Consider the following 15,608-nt stretch of genomic DNA (forward strand, 5'->3'; position numbering starts at 1 on the left):
AATCCTCAATTTGATTTTAAAATAATTTAAGGCAATTAATATTCTTGCAGATGTGACTGGTTTTCTTGACATACACTTGCGTATTTGAAAACATGTTTGCCATTTTTAACATTTGAGGTGCTAAATGAGAGTGAATTAAATTAATGAGAGTGAATTAAAATTATAGCTAATTAATGTCATAAAACTTGTCTGGTCCGTTGGTTGATAGGCTTGTTTCTTGGTTTCAGAGAACTTCCTCATATAGAATTAGGCTTTGAACATTTTCTTGCCATTTGTTTTTCATCTATTACTTAAATACTTTGCCATTATCAATGAAATTTGCTTGAGACTTGAGACTCTTATACTACATCCAATTTTAATGTTGAGAGATTTTTATAACGGTTTTCTCATTTCATGGACAATAAGAAAATGGTGACCTTCAGAGAAAAAAATTAGTGTTGCTTAGAAGGAAAAGGCCAACATAGATAGTCTGCCTACTGTAAGAATTGATATTAGCTGTTGACTTAAGGTAAATGGTATAACAAGGTGATAGGAGAAGTATTAATTGGGCATACCTCTAACTGCTTCCCTTGGTTATTAACCATGGAAAAAATATTTCCATCTGTTGCTCAAGCTGCAAATTATTTTGATTACCAGAGGACAGAGTACCCCTAAGTCATAGAAATGGAGCAAACAATAATGCTTACCAAATATTCCATATATCTGTCTCATTCTCAGCCCCCATTCAGTTAGATAGAACCATGTGGTTGGTTCTGGCCAATTTAATGTACACTTGGCACTTGGACATTACAGGTGTTAGGAGCACCTACCCCTTGCATAGTCAAAAATCCCTATTTAACTTTTGATTCCCACAAAACTTAACTACTAATAGCCTACTGTTGACCAGAAGCCTTATAAATAGCATTAACAGTTGACTAACACAGAGCTTCTATGCTGTATTCTTACAACGTTTTGTATACTATTTTGTATACTGTATTGTATACTGTTTTGTATACTGTATTCTTACAATAAAGTAAGCTAGAGGAAAGAAAATCCTAAGGAAGAGATAATGCATTTCTAGTACTATACTATGTTTATTGAAAAAAAGACCATGTATAAGTGGACCTGTGTGGTTCAAATCTGTGTTGTTCAAGGGTCATCTGTAATGTATATTACTTTTATGTTGAGCACTGAAAAGCCCTTGAGCAAGCTTCTACCCACTTTTCTTCCCTTGACCTGTCAAGAAAGGAAGAGAGGTGTCCCTAATGGTACACCTGAAAGATAGTGGTATCATTCACAACATGGGTCCCTGAGTGACTTTATGGAGTAGACCTTCCTACAACATATGCACAAGATATATTCTGTCATTGATAAATAAACTTGATGGTTATGCCCTGGTGATTTAGGGGTGATGTGTTACTTCAGGATAAGCTAATCTCTTCTAGATTATAAAATATAATTAAATACAATAGTATTAAACATTGCTTTACTCCAAAATGAATTTTAGGATTTATGCCACCAAAAATGACTGAGCTATTTATAATTTTCTTTTTAATAGTTGCAGATGGATCTGTTCTAGTTCCTTTACGATTTGTTCCTCTCAGTCCTGGACGCTACCCTTGTAAAATTTTGCTGATATCACGGTATGATGTGCGTGTCTATTGCATTGAAGGTGTGGTAAATGAAGAACATCCAGAGGCCAGGTTTGAATTTGAAACACCAGCATTTGAAGCCCTTACCCAGCATATTCCAGTCGTAAGTGGTACTTATACTTAATTAGTTTTTTGGTACTTTTCTCCATTCCCATTACCACTGTCTCAATTAAAGTCCTCCAAACCTCTCATCTTGAACTATTACAATTTCTAATTGTGTTATCTGCTGCCATTTGCTTCTCCACATTGAGGACAGAGCTTATTCTTCAATATAAATGTTACCATGTTATGTACCTCACTAATCACTTCTGTTGGATCTCTTTCCTTCAAAAAGTAACTCCAACTTCTTTAAGTTATCATCACGTTCCCACTCAAAAGGGAATTCCTTTCCCTTTTGATCTCTCCCGTATGATCTTTCCAATCTCTGCTTCAAATTCAGTTGTGATCTTCACAATTCAGATGGGTTCATGGGCACTAAGAACAATGACTGGCTGTAGCTTGGCTCTCAGAGTGACACTACAGCATAGAAAAAGGTAATATATTTGTAAGGAATGTTGAATATTCTAGACTAGAAATTGGTTTTGTTTCTTTAATTATTAAAGATATAAGAAAAGTCTGCTCAAAGCACAAAAATTTGTTCTGATGAGATGTATAAGCTTTGCTATCTGAGCAATCTACCAGATAGATCGCCCATAATTAGGAGTAGAATGTGTAATTCTAAGACCATTTTATATTTCTCACAGTAATTAGTAAGTCAAACAAATATTTCTTTAAATATTAAATAACCCATGGGTCAACCTATTAGGTAGTGCTCCTGTATGACAATGAAAGCATACATAGTCACCCTTATGCTACATATTCACATTGTTGGTAGTTGTTCTTAACAACTATGACTTTCAAAGCATGAAATGTAATTTAAAATACAATATATAATTTTATTAAAAGTACCAAGAATTAATATGTAATTCAGATTTATCAACATCACCCTTCTGATATTTTTCTACATTTTTTTTCATGCTTTAGAGTAATAAGACAAAGAATGAATGGAAATATCAAGTTACTATAGAAGGAGAATGGTTTTTTGGACCTTCTATTTTATATGTCGGACCAGGAGAAACTGTGCAGTATCCCCTTACATTCAAACCTATTTTAGAATGTGAGATTATGGTATGAACTCATCGATTTTTTTCCTAGTATTAATTTGTCAATGAACTGTTATATGATATAACCTTTGTAATTTATTATAAACCTTTTTGGAAAAAAGTTATATACTATATGCTTTTGATTATTAGTATTCACTCTGCTTGAAACTTTAATAAATCTTTTAACTTGAGGGATAAAATTTCTGAAATTCACAATGCCATTGGCTGCCAGTACTTATATCTAGATTATTTTTACGTAACACGCTTAACAAAGTAAAATCATTGTTCCTTTATTTTTATTCATTAAGGTAGTTGGTACTTCAGAGAATATTTTCTTAAGACATATTTCTTTGACAAGGACATAAAAATGCATATATTTATACATATACATATATGAGAATGCCAATATAAACTCTGTCATTTAGAGAAAGTAAAGAGAAATACAGAGCTTTTCACAGGAAATTAATCTTTATCTATTCAGTAGAAGTATTTATACATAAACCAGAAAAGTCAGTGACTGACACCTCCTTGAAAGCTCATTTCATTAATCAGATTCAAAGTTAATAGGATAGCAGAGATTGTTTGAGATCCAACTGTGACTCCTATAGAGCTGAAATTTGGCTGATTTGTCACAGGGCAGACTTACTCTACAAAATGAAGTAGATGGTATGGAGTATGTCTTTGACATAAAAGGGATTGGGAAAAAACCCCTGGCCTTGGAACATATCACTATAGACTGTCAAGTAGGGAAGACGACAAATAAACCCATAATGGTGCCCAATTATACGAAGACCATTCAAACATTCAAGGTAAGATTTTTTTTTTAAGGATGAAAGTGTTTTAAGAAGGAGTATATTGAATTACATGAAATTTTAAAAACATTTAATTTTACTTAACTCAGTGAAGTACCACATAAGGAGATGTTTAGAATTCTACTTTTTGTTAGGCCAACAGCTATCAAATTTCATTTCAGTTATAAAGTTGAAATAGCACCAAACGAGTTTTCTATCTAAGTATTAGTATATGATCATAAAGCACAATAAAAGCTGCTTATTTGAATTATGTATTTTCACCCAAATAAGTCATATATGATAATAAAAGATATTTTCAAAAGTATTCTCGAGAGCTCTTAAATTTTTTTTTAAAGATTTATTTATTTGACAGACAGAGATCACAAGTAGGCAGAGAGGCAGGCAGGGAGAGAGAGGGAGAAGCAGGCTCCCTGCTCCCAGCTGAGCAGAGAGCCCTAGGTGGGACTCGATCCCCGGACCCTGAGATCATGACCTGAGCCGAAGGCAGAGGCTTTAACCCACTGAGCCACCCAGGCGCCCCGAGCTCTTAAAATTTTAATGTGAAATCTGTAGACATAAAATTTCTAAAGTATATGCTATCATTTATCAGTGTAAATAATAGTGGGAATGTGAAGAGGTGCACAATTATTTACATCTTTGTTTCTTATGAAGTTTTACACTTGGCTTTCCTCACTTGATTTAAGCCAATCCTAAAATACATTTTTCCACTCCCCACTCCCACATTTATCTACAAATTGTTGTGTACCTAATAGAATCCTTGAAAGAAGCTTCACATATCTATTCATCATAGGTGCCAGAGTTTCAGAGGGTACTGCAGAAGTTTGGAAATTCTCTAGGTTTACCCTCTGGGTTTTGTTTTTTTGTTGTTTTTGTTTTTGTTTTATAATCCTGAAAAAAAAATATGTGCTTTGGTTTTCTTCTCTCCTTACTGGATGGGAAATGGAGTGAATATTAAGAACAAAAATCTCATTTTGTCATTCCCCTGTTGAAACTTGGCAGTTTCATTTCTTACCTTCAGCATCAAATCCATATTCTCTGAATTGACTTTTGCTGTCCTTTAAAAGCTCATCTGCTCAGTTTCATCTGTTCTTAGTCTTGGCTCCAGGAGCACTCAGCCCTTAGTAAATGGTATTTCCTTTTGCTCCTATCTGGAAATCTCTACCCCGCTCCCTATCTTCCATTTCTCTGTGTTTGTCTTACTCCTTTTAATTCTTTAGGGCAAGTCTTAGGTGTCACTTTTCCCAGAATGATAATAAAAATTTTTTTGAACAGCTTTTAAAATTCATGGATTATAAAATTAGAGATTAGATATCTTTCATGTGCTTCCACCATCAGACATACTATATCATATCACTATTACCTTTTTATTATTTTCTACCAGATTATAAACTGAGAAAAGGGGCATGCCTCTCTTATCCACGTTTTTTTCTTTTTTTAAGATTTCATTTATTTATTTATTTGACAGAGATCACAAGTAGGCAGAGAGGCAGGCAGAGAGAGAGGGAGAAGCAGGCTCCCAGCTGAGCAGAGAGCCCGATGCGGGGCTCGATCCCAGGACCCTGGGACCATGACCTGAGCCGAGGGCAGAGGCTTTAACCCACTGAGCCACCCAGGCACCCCTCTTATCCACATTTTTATACCCAGCATAGATTATAGTGTCAAATACACAATAGTTTTTCAAGGGAGATTTTCTGTATTTTTATATTTAAAGAGCTTCAACAATTATAAAAGAACTGAAGTGTATTTAAGATTTGAGAAACATTTGTTCCTAGAAATATTATCCATAGGTACAGTATCTCCTTTCTTAATTTGAAATTTACCATTGTTTTTAATCAACACAGAATAATGAGCAATACTAATTTGCCCTTTCATTTCATTTAATTTAATACAAAATTTAATACATAATACAAGATTATTGTTTGCATTTCAATAGAAATTCTATTGAGGAACAACTGAGGTAGCACTAAGGAGAAAGTCTGGGCTGAGAAGCTTTGCTTTATACTTTCAGCTTTCAGCATACTCTTGCTTTAGTACCACTGAAATGCTTCTGATTCTCCATCTTCATTCCTCCATCTGTGAAATGAAGTTTACCTCAGTGCACTCAAGACTGATTCGCATTTTTTTCTCCTGCTCTTTCACTCTTGGTATCTTCATCTTTGTGGGATTATTTCCCTTAATGTATATTCTCAAATTTTTCCATTACCAGAGAAAACTTGTCTGTGTACTACTTCTTCTTCAACTATTATCATCTTTATTGTCCACAATTGCTAAACTTTTTGAAAAAACGATGGTTGCATGATCACTTCTTAATTTACGGTGGGCGATTTAAAGCTTTTCTACTGTGCTGTGAAACTTCTGCCACAGCGATTACCCTTGACTTTGGGTCAAGAAAAAGCACTTATTTTGCCGAGGTATCTGCCTCAAAACTCCTGCAGTGTTTGACAGTGTCGATCTGCCTTCTTAACACTCCTCACCTTTTATTTTATATCATTGTGTATTCCTCATTTCCTTGCCATTTCTTGATTATTACTTATCTGGTTCTTTTATCCCTCCAACCTTCTGATGTCTTTTCAAGTTTACATTTTCCAAAGTATTCCTATGTCTTTACAACATTTCACCTGGACGTTTCTTCACTTCAAACTGTCATCAGGTTACAAGTGCCACACCTGCACTATTACTCGAGAGGTATGTGTTATGTCAGTCCGTCATTCTCGACTGCTTACTGTTCACTGCATTTTGACAATCTGCTAAGAACTCAAACTCAATATATTCTTTTCATATCTTTTCTTTGTTCTATTTTTCATTGCTGTACTCGTCCTTTTTTTTAAAGAAAGAAAGAAAGGGTGTGAGCCAGGGGTGGGGGGGTGGGGGAAGAGAGAGACTCTTAAGTAGGCTCCACGCCCAGTGTGGAGCCTAAATGGGGCTCCATCATGACCCCAAGGTCATGACCTGAGCCAAAACCTAGAACCCAATGCTCACATTGAACCACCCAGGCACTACAGCTACTAGACATTTTCATACCTTTTTAAAAAGGCTTTTAAGTTATAGTTCATCTTACTGCTCTAAGAATAGTTTTCTGTAGAAGGTTGGGACTTCCTCAGTATGAAAAAGAAAATAAAAAATCAGAGAACATAATTGAGATATAGGTAAAATGCTATAGCATTTTACCCAAGTGGTTAAGTAGTAGAAAATAGTTAAGCAATAAGGAAAACAGCAGATACGGAACTTCCAAAATGGTAGAGCAAGGAGTTGTGTACATCTGTTCCTCCTCAAAAGCAATAAAACACTGGCAAAAATTGTCAAAAACGAAAATTTTCTGGCCTTGAAATTAAACAAAAACTTAAAACAATCTGAAGGGTATTTACTCAAGAAAAACTTGGGGGGCCGAAAAAAAACTTGGGGGGCTGAAATTAAAGTCCTTCGCTAACCAGGCATCTGGTTAGAAGACCAGGCATCTGGACAGAGCCACCAGGCTCCCTGAAACATACAGAATTTAAATAGACAGCTCCTGGGTGCCCAGGTGGCTCAGTCAGTTAAGCATCTGCCTTAGGCTCAGGTCATGATCCCAGAGTCCTGGGATCAAGTCCAGCATCCGGCTCCCTGCTCCACAGAGAGTCTGATTCTCCCTCTGCCCCTCCTCCCACTTGTTCTCTCAATCTCTCTCTCTCTCAAATAAATAATCTTTGAAAATAGATAAATAAATAGACAGTTCCCCAGGGAGGGTATGCACATGAGCAGTAAGCACATGAAAAGATCGTCAACCTATTAGCCATTAGAAAAATGCAAATCAAAATCACGATGAGATACCACTTCAAACTTACTAAGAAGGCTATAATCAAAATGACAGTAAAAGAGAAAATGTAGAGAAATAGGGGCCATTGTGCGTTTTTGGTAGAAAAGGAAATGGTGCAGTCACTTTGACAAACAGTTTTGGGAAGCAGTAACTCTAAAGGTTAAATATTGAGTTATCATTTGCTTCAGCAGTTCCACTCCTAGATACATCTATGTCCATGAGAAATGAGCATCTATCTATGTCCACTTCAAAGCTCATAGATGTTTTCATAGAAACATTGGTCATAATAGACAAAAGTGGAAGCAACCAGAATTTCCACATTTGTGGATACATGAAATATGGCATATCATACAATTTAGTATCATTTGTCAATGAAATGATATGGTGATATATACCACAATACAGATGAACCTTGGAAACATTATGCTAAGTGAAAAAAGCTAGTCACAAGTGACCACATGTTACATGATTTCTATGAATTGTTCAGAAGAGGCAAATCTGTAGACACAAAGTAGATTAGTGTTTGCCTAGGCAGTGGGGGTTAGTGAGATGCAGCATTCAGTGATCTGAAAGTTGGATTTAACCAGAGTTATGGTCAAATGCTACTTAAATATTCTTTATTTGCTGTATTAATATTGATATAAAATTCATTGAAATGGTTCATCTTTTGCACATCAAGTTGTTATGCATGGCCTATAAAAGATATTCAAGTTGTCTAAGCATCAGTATTCTTGCTACAAGGAGCAACAGAAAATAAGCATCTTTCTTTTTGTAAGAGTCATTTTCTTTGTTCTATTTTTTCAGAGATCTCCTCAGATTTTTCTTTTACTGTAGTGTTTTCTGGTTTGCTTTTCATTTAAAGATGAAGAGTTTTAATGGAAGTATTTAAGTTTTCAGTTTTTTCTATGCTTTAGCTTGTTACATGAATTTCATATAAATATTGACATCGTGTAATTCTTTGAAATCTCTTTTCTAGGTAACTTCAGATCTTCCAATAGTGTGGGGAAATCCAAAAATCACCATAGACCCTGATAATGCAGTTCCATATATTCTACATGTGTCCCCTTGGAAACGTGGTGTATTCAAAGGTAACAAAACCATTAGTAAAATATTATTAACCACCACACTAGGACAGATACAGGATGAGAAGAAATTAAAAAGTATCGTTTACATTTCCCTTTTCTAATAAATGACCCAGAGGGAAATTTGGTTTTCTACTTCAGTCATTAGCTTTCTGAGTAATCGGAGCTTTGGAACATACCTTTTATATCTTGAGCTATACTCTTTTGGCCATTTATTTGAATGTATGCGTTGGACAAATTTCTAGAAGTAGAAATATTTAGTTAAGGGTATTTACATTTAAAATTGTGATGAATACTTCTAAATCCTTATACCAATTTGTGTACCAGGCAGCGTCTTATGAGAATGTTTGTTTATGGGAATAGGTATTATAAAACAAGCATATGCACTGAATTAATACATGAAAAAATAGGCTAAAGTCTTTGGTATGTGAAGTTTCCTTCCTTTGTCTCTAATGAAGCATTCATTTATACAAATTGCCCTGATGGTTCCTGAACAGAATTGTTTGCCTGGGAACAGTGCTGAGGGCTATTCTATAAACTTTTGAAGGGAGGGTGCTTGAGAAGGTCGAAGAGTCATAGGGAAGACTGAGGAACTGTGATTCATTAAAGAAGTAAGCTGTCCTCTTTGAGAGAGAATTAAATGCCCCACGATGGTTGGATCCTCCCGAGAAAATCATCATAATGTAGGTAAATGGATATAATTTAGAAGTGTAGTAAGTACACACCTAGTAGCAATCTTGTGCTCCGTGGAAGAATTGGTGTCACAACCCTGTCTGCCTCAACAAAAAATGTTTTAGGAAAGGGTCTCTACTTAGCATAGAAGGGTCTATACCTAGCATGCCAATGCTATTAATAAGTAGAAGAGAAACTTCAGCATGGCAAACAGAGTGATCCATTCAATACTACTAGAACAAAATGTGCTGTAAAGCAAGAGCCAACTTGCCCAACCCCACTGTCTGCTTCTAGTGAACTTGACCTCACAGATCGCTAGGGTCATAGTTATCAGCATCTTCCAAAATCCTCCCACCACATTTCAGACATTTGGCTTTGCAAAGCCAATTAATAATTCTCCATGTGATGGGAAGATTTTAAGCTATAGTGAACCTATTCCTAGCATTTCAATAAAGTAGCATATTTTGTTATTTTATGTAATTCAGAATTGATTTTAAGAAATCTAAAGTTCACTTCTCATTTTAATAGTCAAATGACAGCCCTACTGGTGGGTTTCCCTTAGTTTTGGAACGTTAGCTAGTCTTTTGTAAAGGGCAGTGAATCATTCAGATTTGCCATTATTTTTGATAAGCATATTAAATCTCAGTTTCCTGTTCTACAAAAGGGAGAGAGTTCTGCTATGTATGAGAAAGAACATATGAGGAACCTCAAACTGCACAACACTGTTGTATCAGAAATGCGTATGACTCCCTTAAACAAACAAAACGCCTTATCTATGAATCAGACTCTTAAAGTTATGGAAATGGAGCTAAGAATAATTAAGAAATCGTATTTAATATGTCTTTCCTTTCTATAGTCGTTTTTTGTTAGTTTTGGCAGCTTTCAGAGACCATAAAATTTCAATACATAGTTTCACTGAACAAGATATGAACTCATTTAACATGCTGGTTTGAAGGACTTTAGAAGGAATTTGAGGAAATTAAAAGTGACTCGAGGTACATCATTAAGTGGGGATGAATTAGTAACTCTCGCTGGCTACACAAGAGGTTTTGTAGGCTTCATAATTTTGAAAAATATTTGCAAGACGCTATCATGTCTGCTCTTTCCAGGGCAGTCCCTTAGAGGTGAATGACTGTCGATATGATTTGGAGAAGGTGACAAGGCGAAGTCCATTTTATTGATATTATTGTTGGAAAACTTACACAGTACTTGAAGCAGTATAAATGTAATTGCTTCTGAATAGTTGTTAGTCTAATGTAATTAAAAAACACACACTATAACATTTCCATGTGTATATAAGAATATTCCTATTTGTGCTGGTTAAAGAAGTGTATCCATGTGCATGTATCAGTGGTCTTTTTAAAAAACATTGTGCTTCTTTTCAGTTCTGTTCTTAATTACATAACAATTATTTACAAAAGGCCTATAACTTGGGAAGCCTTTATAAGTATAGTAGTTGTGAACAAAGCTGACATCCAGCTAATTATGCCCTATTTGTTAAAATATTGTAACAGATGCTTTTCCGTATATGTTGGCAAATACCCAACTGTTTGAGCACCACTGTAGTAAAACCGTGCCACTATAGCACCATAACCCCTCCCTCAGGCCCCCCAGGACTTCCCAACAAGCCAGCAGCAAATAAAGGATTAAAATATGACTCACCAGGGTGCCCCAGGATTTTTATCCCGTGTCCTTTCTCAGTGGCCAAATTAGAATATAGATTTGTTAATTAATTCAAATATTAGCCATGGATGCAAAGATGGGTATCATGCCTCCGGCCTACTAGGAATTCATATCTGGTGGTAGAAATACATATCCATAAGTCATCTTAGTAAAACGTACACTCTGATATACCAGAATGGCAATACATGGCACTGGGGAGCATGATAGCAGGAGATATTAACCCTAACGCTGGGGGTATGAGAGGTCTTTTGAGGGGATAATCAGTTTGATTTGGACCGCAAAGGATAAGCTGTGATTTATTTGCCAATATGGCAGGGTCCTTACAGCAGAGGAAGCAATCTTACTGAAAGCACAAACAAGATGCTTCATGTCAGTAATGAGTTGAGGAGTACGTCTGCAGTGTGTTTGTGGTAGGAAATGCAGTTAGAAGTACAGGCCAAATTTGATGGGCAGAGTTTTGTTTTACTTCTTATTGCAGTGGGAGTCACTGAGGATTTCTAAGGAGTGTGAGTCAACAGTTTTAGAAAGAAAAATCTTTTAATCAGATAAAAAATCAGATTAAAAAATCTGTTTTATATTTATATAAAAATATAAAACAGATAGGAAGGGCAAGAGAGGGCAATTAGATCTGAAAGATCCTTTAGGAGCCTTTAGTAATATTCTAGTTGATCAGTTCTCAATATTTGTGCTTCTTCTCTTAAAAGAAGACCCTGAGAAAAGAGTTTAATTGCAAATGGTTTAGGTGAGAGTTGATCACGGTAAGTACTCTGAAAGAATGGGAAGGTAAGATGCTAAAAGGAGAAAGTAATTAAAAAGTAAGCTAGGTATCAGACTACTGCTGAGACCTGGGTAAGCTCACCGGGAACCTTCAGACAGAATTGCCATGCCAAAGGGCAAGCAAACTGTGGTAATGATCCACTAACTCCAATACATCACTGGCTAAAGTTTGCTCTTAGGGCGGATTCTCATGGCAATGAATCATTCCCCACTGGAAAAGTCCTAGGAAACCAGTGCTGTATATGGAAACTGTCTGCAGAGGTGATTTTTGTGGGACACCAAGAGCATATACCACAATAGGTGTTATGTCATACTGTTTGGTAGGTAGAAATTTTGAAAAATGGACAGATTTGGAATTTTTGCAGCAGCCTTCAGTGAGCTACAATCATGTTTAAAGTGTGTGATATGGAGACTTGAATTTGAATGCCTCTCTGGCCTTGGAACGAACAGTGAAGATTGACCATTTTAAATGAAAATTAAGGGTAGGGGCACCTGGGTGGTTCAGGTGGTTGAACATCCAACTCTTTATTTCAGCTCAGGTCATGATCTCAGAGTCATGAGATTGAGCCCTGTGTCAGGCTCTGTGCTCAGTGAGGATTCTGCTTGAGATTCTCTTTCTCCTCTCCCTCTGCTTTTCACCCTCTTTGCCCCCCACCACTTGCTCTCTCTCTCTCTCTCTCTCTAATAAATAAATCTTTAAAAAAAAAAAAGAAAAGAAAAGAGAAGAAAAACAAAGTTAAGGGCAGACGGAACTAGACCAGTGATAGTGGATTAAAGAATAGAGGAACAGTTTTAAAGTAAATAAAAATGGGAAATGATGCTATAACAGCTTGGGTTTTCAGGGATTCAAATTCCGAGATGGGGGATTGGCAGGACATTTATTAGGAGTTGTATTATGATCAACATTTGTGAAAAGAAAGATAAGAAGGTATATTGATCAGGAGGAGAAGGAAGTTGGGCTTCTAGATAGGTCCAGTCAAGGGTTTTAGTCAATTTACTGGGGCCTCGTAAGCTAGGATGGACTTTTGGAGTTGTCCCAAATTAGGAGAGGGGGACTGGGCCTTTATGCTACTGTGTTTATGAGTCACTGAAAGCAGACTGCATGTGAAAGTAGGTTTGACCTTGCATAAGGCTTTTTTTCAAGCTAAGACAATGCCCAAAGAGGGCTGACCTAACTTTCATCTTCTAGTATCGTTCCCTGTAGCTACAGAAATAAGTCCTTCATTCCTGATTAGGAGTGTGATTGATGCTGTATAGTGTCCACCACAGTTACGTCTGATGAAAATAGGATATGGAGAGAGAAAGGAGAAAGGAGAATCAAATGTACTTCTGATAGTAAACAACACTAAGGAAGGTTATATAATTAACTGGGAGATATGTCAGCTATACTTCCTTCAATTTTTTTTTTTTAACTTAGCATAATACCCTCTGGTACCATCCATGTCGATGTAAATGGTACATATTCATCCTTTCTGATGGCTGAGTAATATTCCATTATACATATGAACCACATCTTCTTTATCCATTCATCTGTTGAAGGATATTTTGGCTCCTTCTACAGTTTGGCTATTGTGGACATTGCTGCTATGAACACTGGGGTGCAGGTGCCCCTTCTTTTCACTGCATCTGTATCTTTGGGGTTAAATAACCCATAGTGCAATTGCTGGGTCATAGGGTAGCTCTATTTTTAAGGTCCTAAGGAATATCCATACCATTTTCCAGAGTGGCTGTACCAGATTTCATTTCCACCAATAATGTAAGAGGGTTCCCCTTTCTCCACATCCTCTCCAACATTTGTTGTTCCCTGTCTTGTCAATTTTAGCCATTCTAACTGGTTTGAGGTGGTATCTCATTGTGGTTTTGATTTGTGTTTCCTTGATGGCAAGTGATGTGGAGCATTTTTAATGTGTCTGTTGGCCATTTGTATGTCTTCTTTGGAGAAGTGTCTCTGCATGTCTTCTGCCCACCTGACTGGATAATTTGTTCTTTGGGTGTTGAGTTTGAGAAGTTCTTTATAGATCTTGGATACCAGCCCTTTATCTGATAAGTCATTTGGAAATATCTTCTTCCATTCCAGAGTGAAATAAGTCATTCTGAGAAACACAATTATCTTACGGTTTCACTCATATGTGAAACATAAGGAATAGTGCAGAGGACAATAGAGGAAGGGAGGGAAAGTTGATAAGAAACCATAGAGGAAGAAAAACCTCTTGACTCCTTGAAACAAATTGAGGGTTGGGAAAGGGAGGTGGGGTGGGGGATGGGTAACTGGGTGATGGGAATTAAAGAGGGCACGTGATATGATGAGCACTGGATGTTATATCCAACTAATGAATCGTTGAATATTTTAGCAAAAACTAATGATGTACTGTATCTTGGCTAATTGAATTTAAATTAAAAATTTTTTATTAAAAATTAAAAACATTCGGGGCACCTGGGTGGCTCAGTGGGTTAAAGCCTCTGCCTTCAGCTCAGGTCATGATCCCACGGTCCTGGGATCGAGCCCCGCATCGGGCTCTCTGCTCAGCGGGAAGCCTGCTTCCCCTCCTCTCTCTTTGCCTGCCTCTTTGCGTACTTGTGATCTCTGTCAAATAAATAAACAAAAGTCTTAAAAAAATTAAATTTTTTAAATTAAAATTAAATTTAAATTTAAATTAAATTTTTTAATTAAAAATTAAAAAAAATTAAAAACATTTACCATGATCAAGTGGGACTTATTCCTGGGATGCAAGTATGGTTCAGTATTCACAAATCAATCACTGTGGGAAAAGAAAAGATAAAAACCATATGATCATTTCAATAGATGCAGAAAAAGCGTTGACCATGTGCAACATCTATTTGTGATTAAAAAAACCCTCCATCTCCGTGCTCAGCAGGAAGCATGCTTCTCCCTCTCCCACTTCCCCTGCTTGTGTTGCCTGTCTCACTGTGTCTCTCTGTCAAATAAATAAATAAAATCTTAAAAAGAAAAAAAACTCTCCACAAAGTAGGTTTCGAGGGAGCATACCTCAACATAATAAAGGCCTTATATGAAAAACCCACAGCTAACAGCTAACATCATGCTTAATTAAGAAAAACTGAGAGATTTTTCACTAAGGTCAGGAGCAAGACAAGGATGTCTACAACGTAGTACTGGGAGTGCTAGCCATAGCGATCAGACAACAAAAAGAAGTAAAAGGCATCCAATCAAAGTACAACTTTCACTACTCAGACAACATGATACTCAATGTAGAGAACCTGAAACACTCCACCAAAAAACTACTAGGACTGATAAATGAATTCATTAAAGTTACAGGATACAAAGTCAACATAGAGAAATCTGTTGCATTTCTATATAATAATAACGAAGCAGCAGAAAGAGAAATTAAGAAAGCAATCCCATTAACAATTGCGCTGAGAATAGTGAAGTACCTAGGAATAAACTTAATCAAAGAGGCTTAAAAACTGTACTCTGAAAACTATAAAACACAATGAAAGAAATTGAAGAAGACACAAAGAAGTGAAAAGACATTCCATGCTCATGGATTAGAAGCACAAATATTGTTAAAATGTCTGTATTACCCAAAGCAATCTACACATTTAATGCAGTTCCTATCGAGATACCAACAACATTTTTTCCTCTTTGTTCATTTGTTTTGTTTTTTAAATTCCACATATGAGTGAAATCATATGGTATTTGTCTTTCTCTGACTGACTTTTTTCACTTAGCATTATAATCTCTAGCCCCATCCACATCATGGCAAATGGTAAGATTTCATTCTTTTTTATACCTGAATAATATTCTGTTTCATATATATATATTTTAAGAACATTCAAGGGGTAATATGTATGGAGATATATATATATATATATATATCTCTAGGAACAAATGAAGTTCAAAATTTGATATATGCCTATATATATCTAAGAACATTCAAAGGGTAATAACCATATATTCAAGTCAACCATTAAGTAAAGATTCAAAACCAGGCTGAAATAATTTAATATGTTGATATTATAGAAAAGACAATCCCTAA

General features: G+C 36.1%; 1 protein-coding gene across 1 annotated transcript in view; it reads left to right on the forward strand.

The window, feature by feature from the left end:
• CFAP47 (cilia and flagella associated protein 47) overlaps nucleotides 1-15,608 on the forward strand; it is a gene marked incomplete at its 5' end in the record, with an annotated part of 422,483 nt that overhangs the window by 229,234 nt on the left and 177,641 nt on the right. Inside the window, 4 exons of the mRNA XM_080795480.1 lie at nucleotides 1,538-1,734; nucleotides 2,655-2,798; nucleotides 3,409-3,582; nucleotides 8,355-8,466. Coding sequence (XP_080651606.1) covers nucleotides 1,538-1,734; nucleotides 2,655-2,798; nucleotides 3,409-3,582; nucleotides 8,355-8,466 — 627 coding nt within the window. The remainder of the gene's footprint in view (nucleotides 1-1,537; nucleotides 1,735-2,654; nucleotides 2,799-3,408; nucleotides 3,583-8,354; nucleotides 8,467-15,608) is intronic.

The sequence above is a fragment of the Martes martes genome, assembly GCF_963455335.1.
Source record: "Martes martes genome assembly, chromosome: X".
In the NCBI taxonomy this organism is placed as follows: Eukaryota; Metazoa; Chordata; class Mammalia; order Carnivora; family Mustelidae; genus Martes; species Martes martes.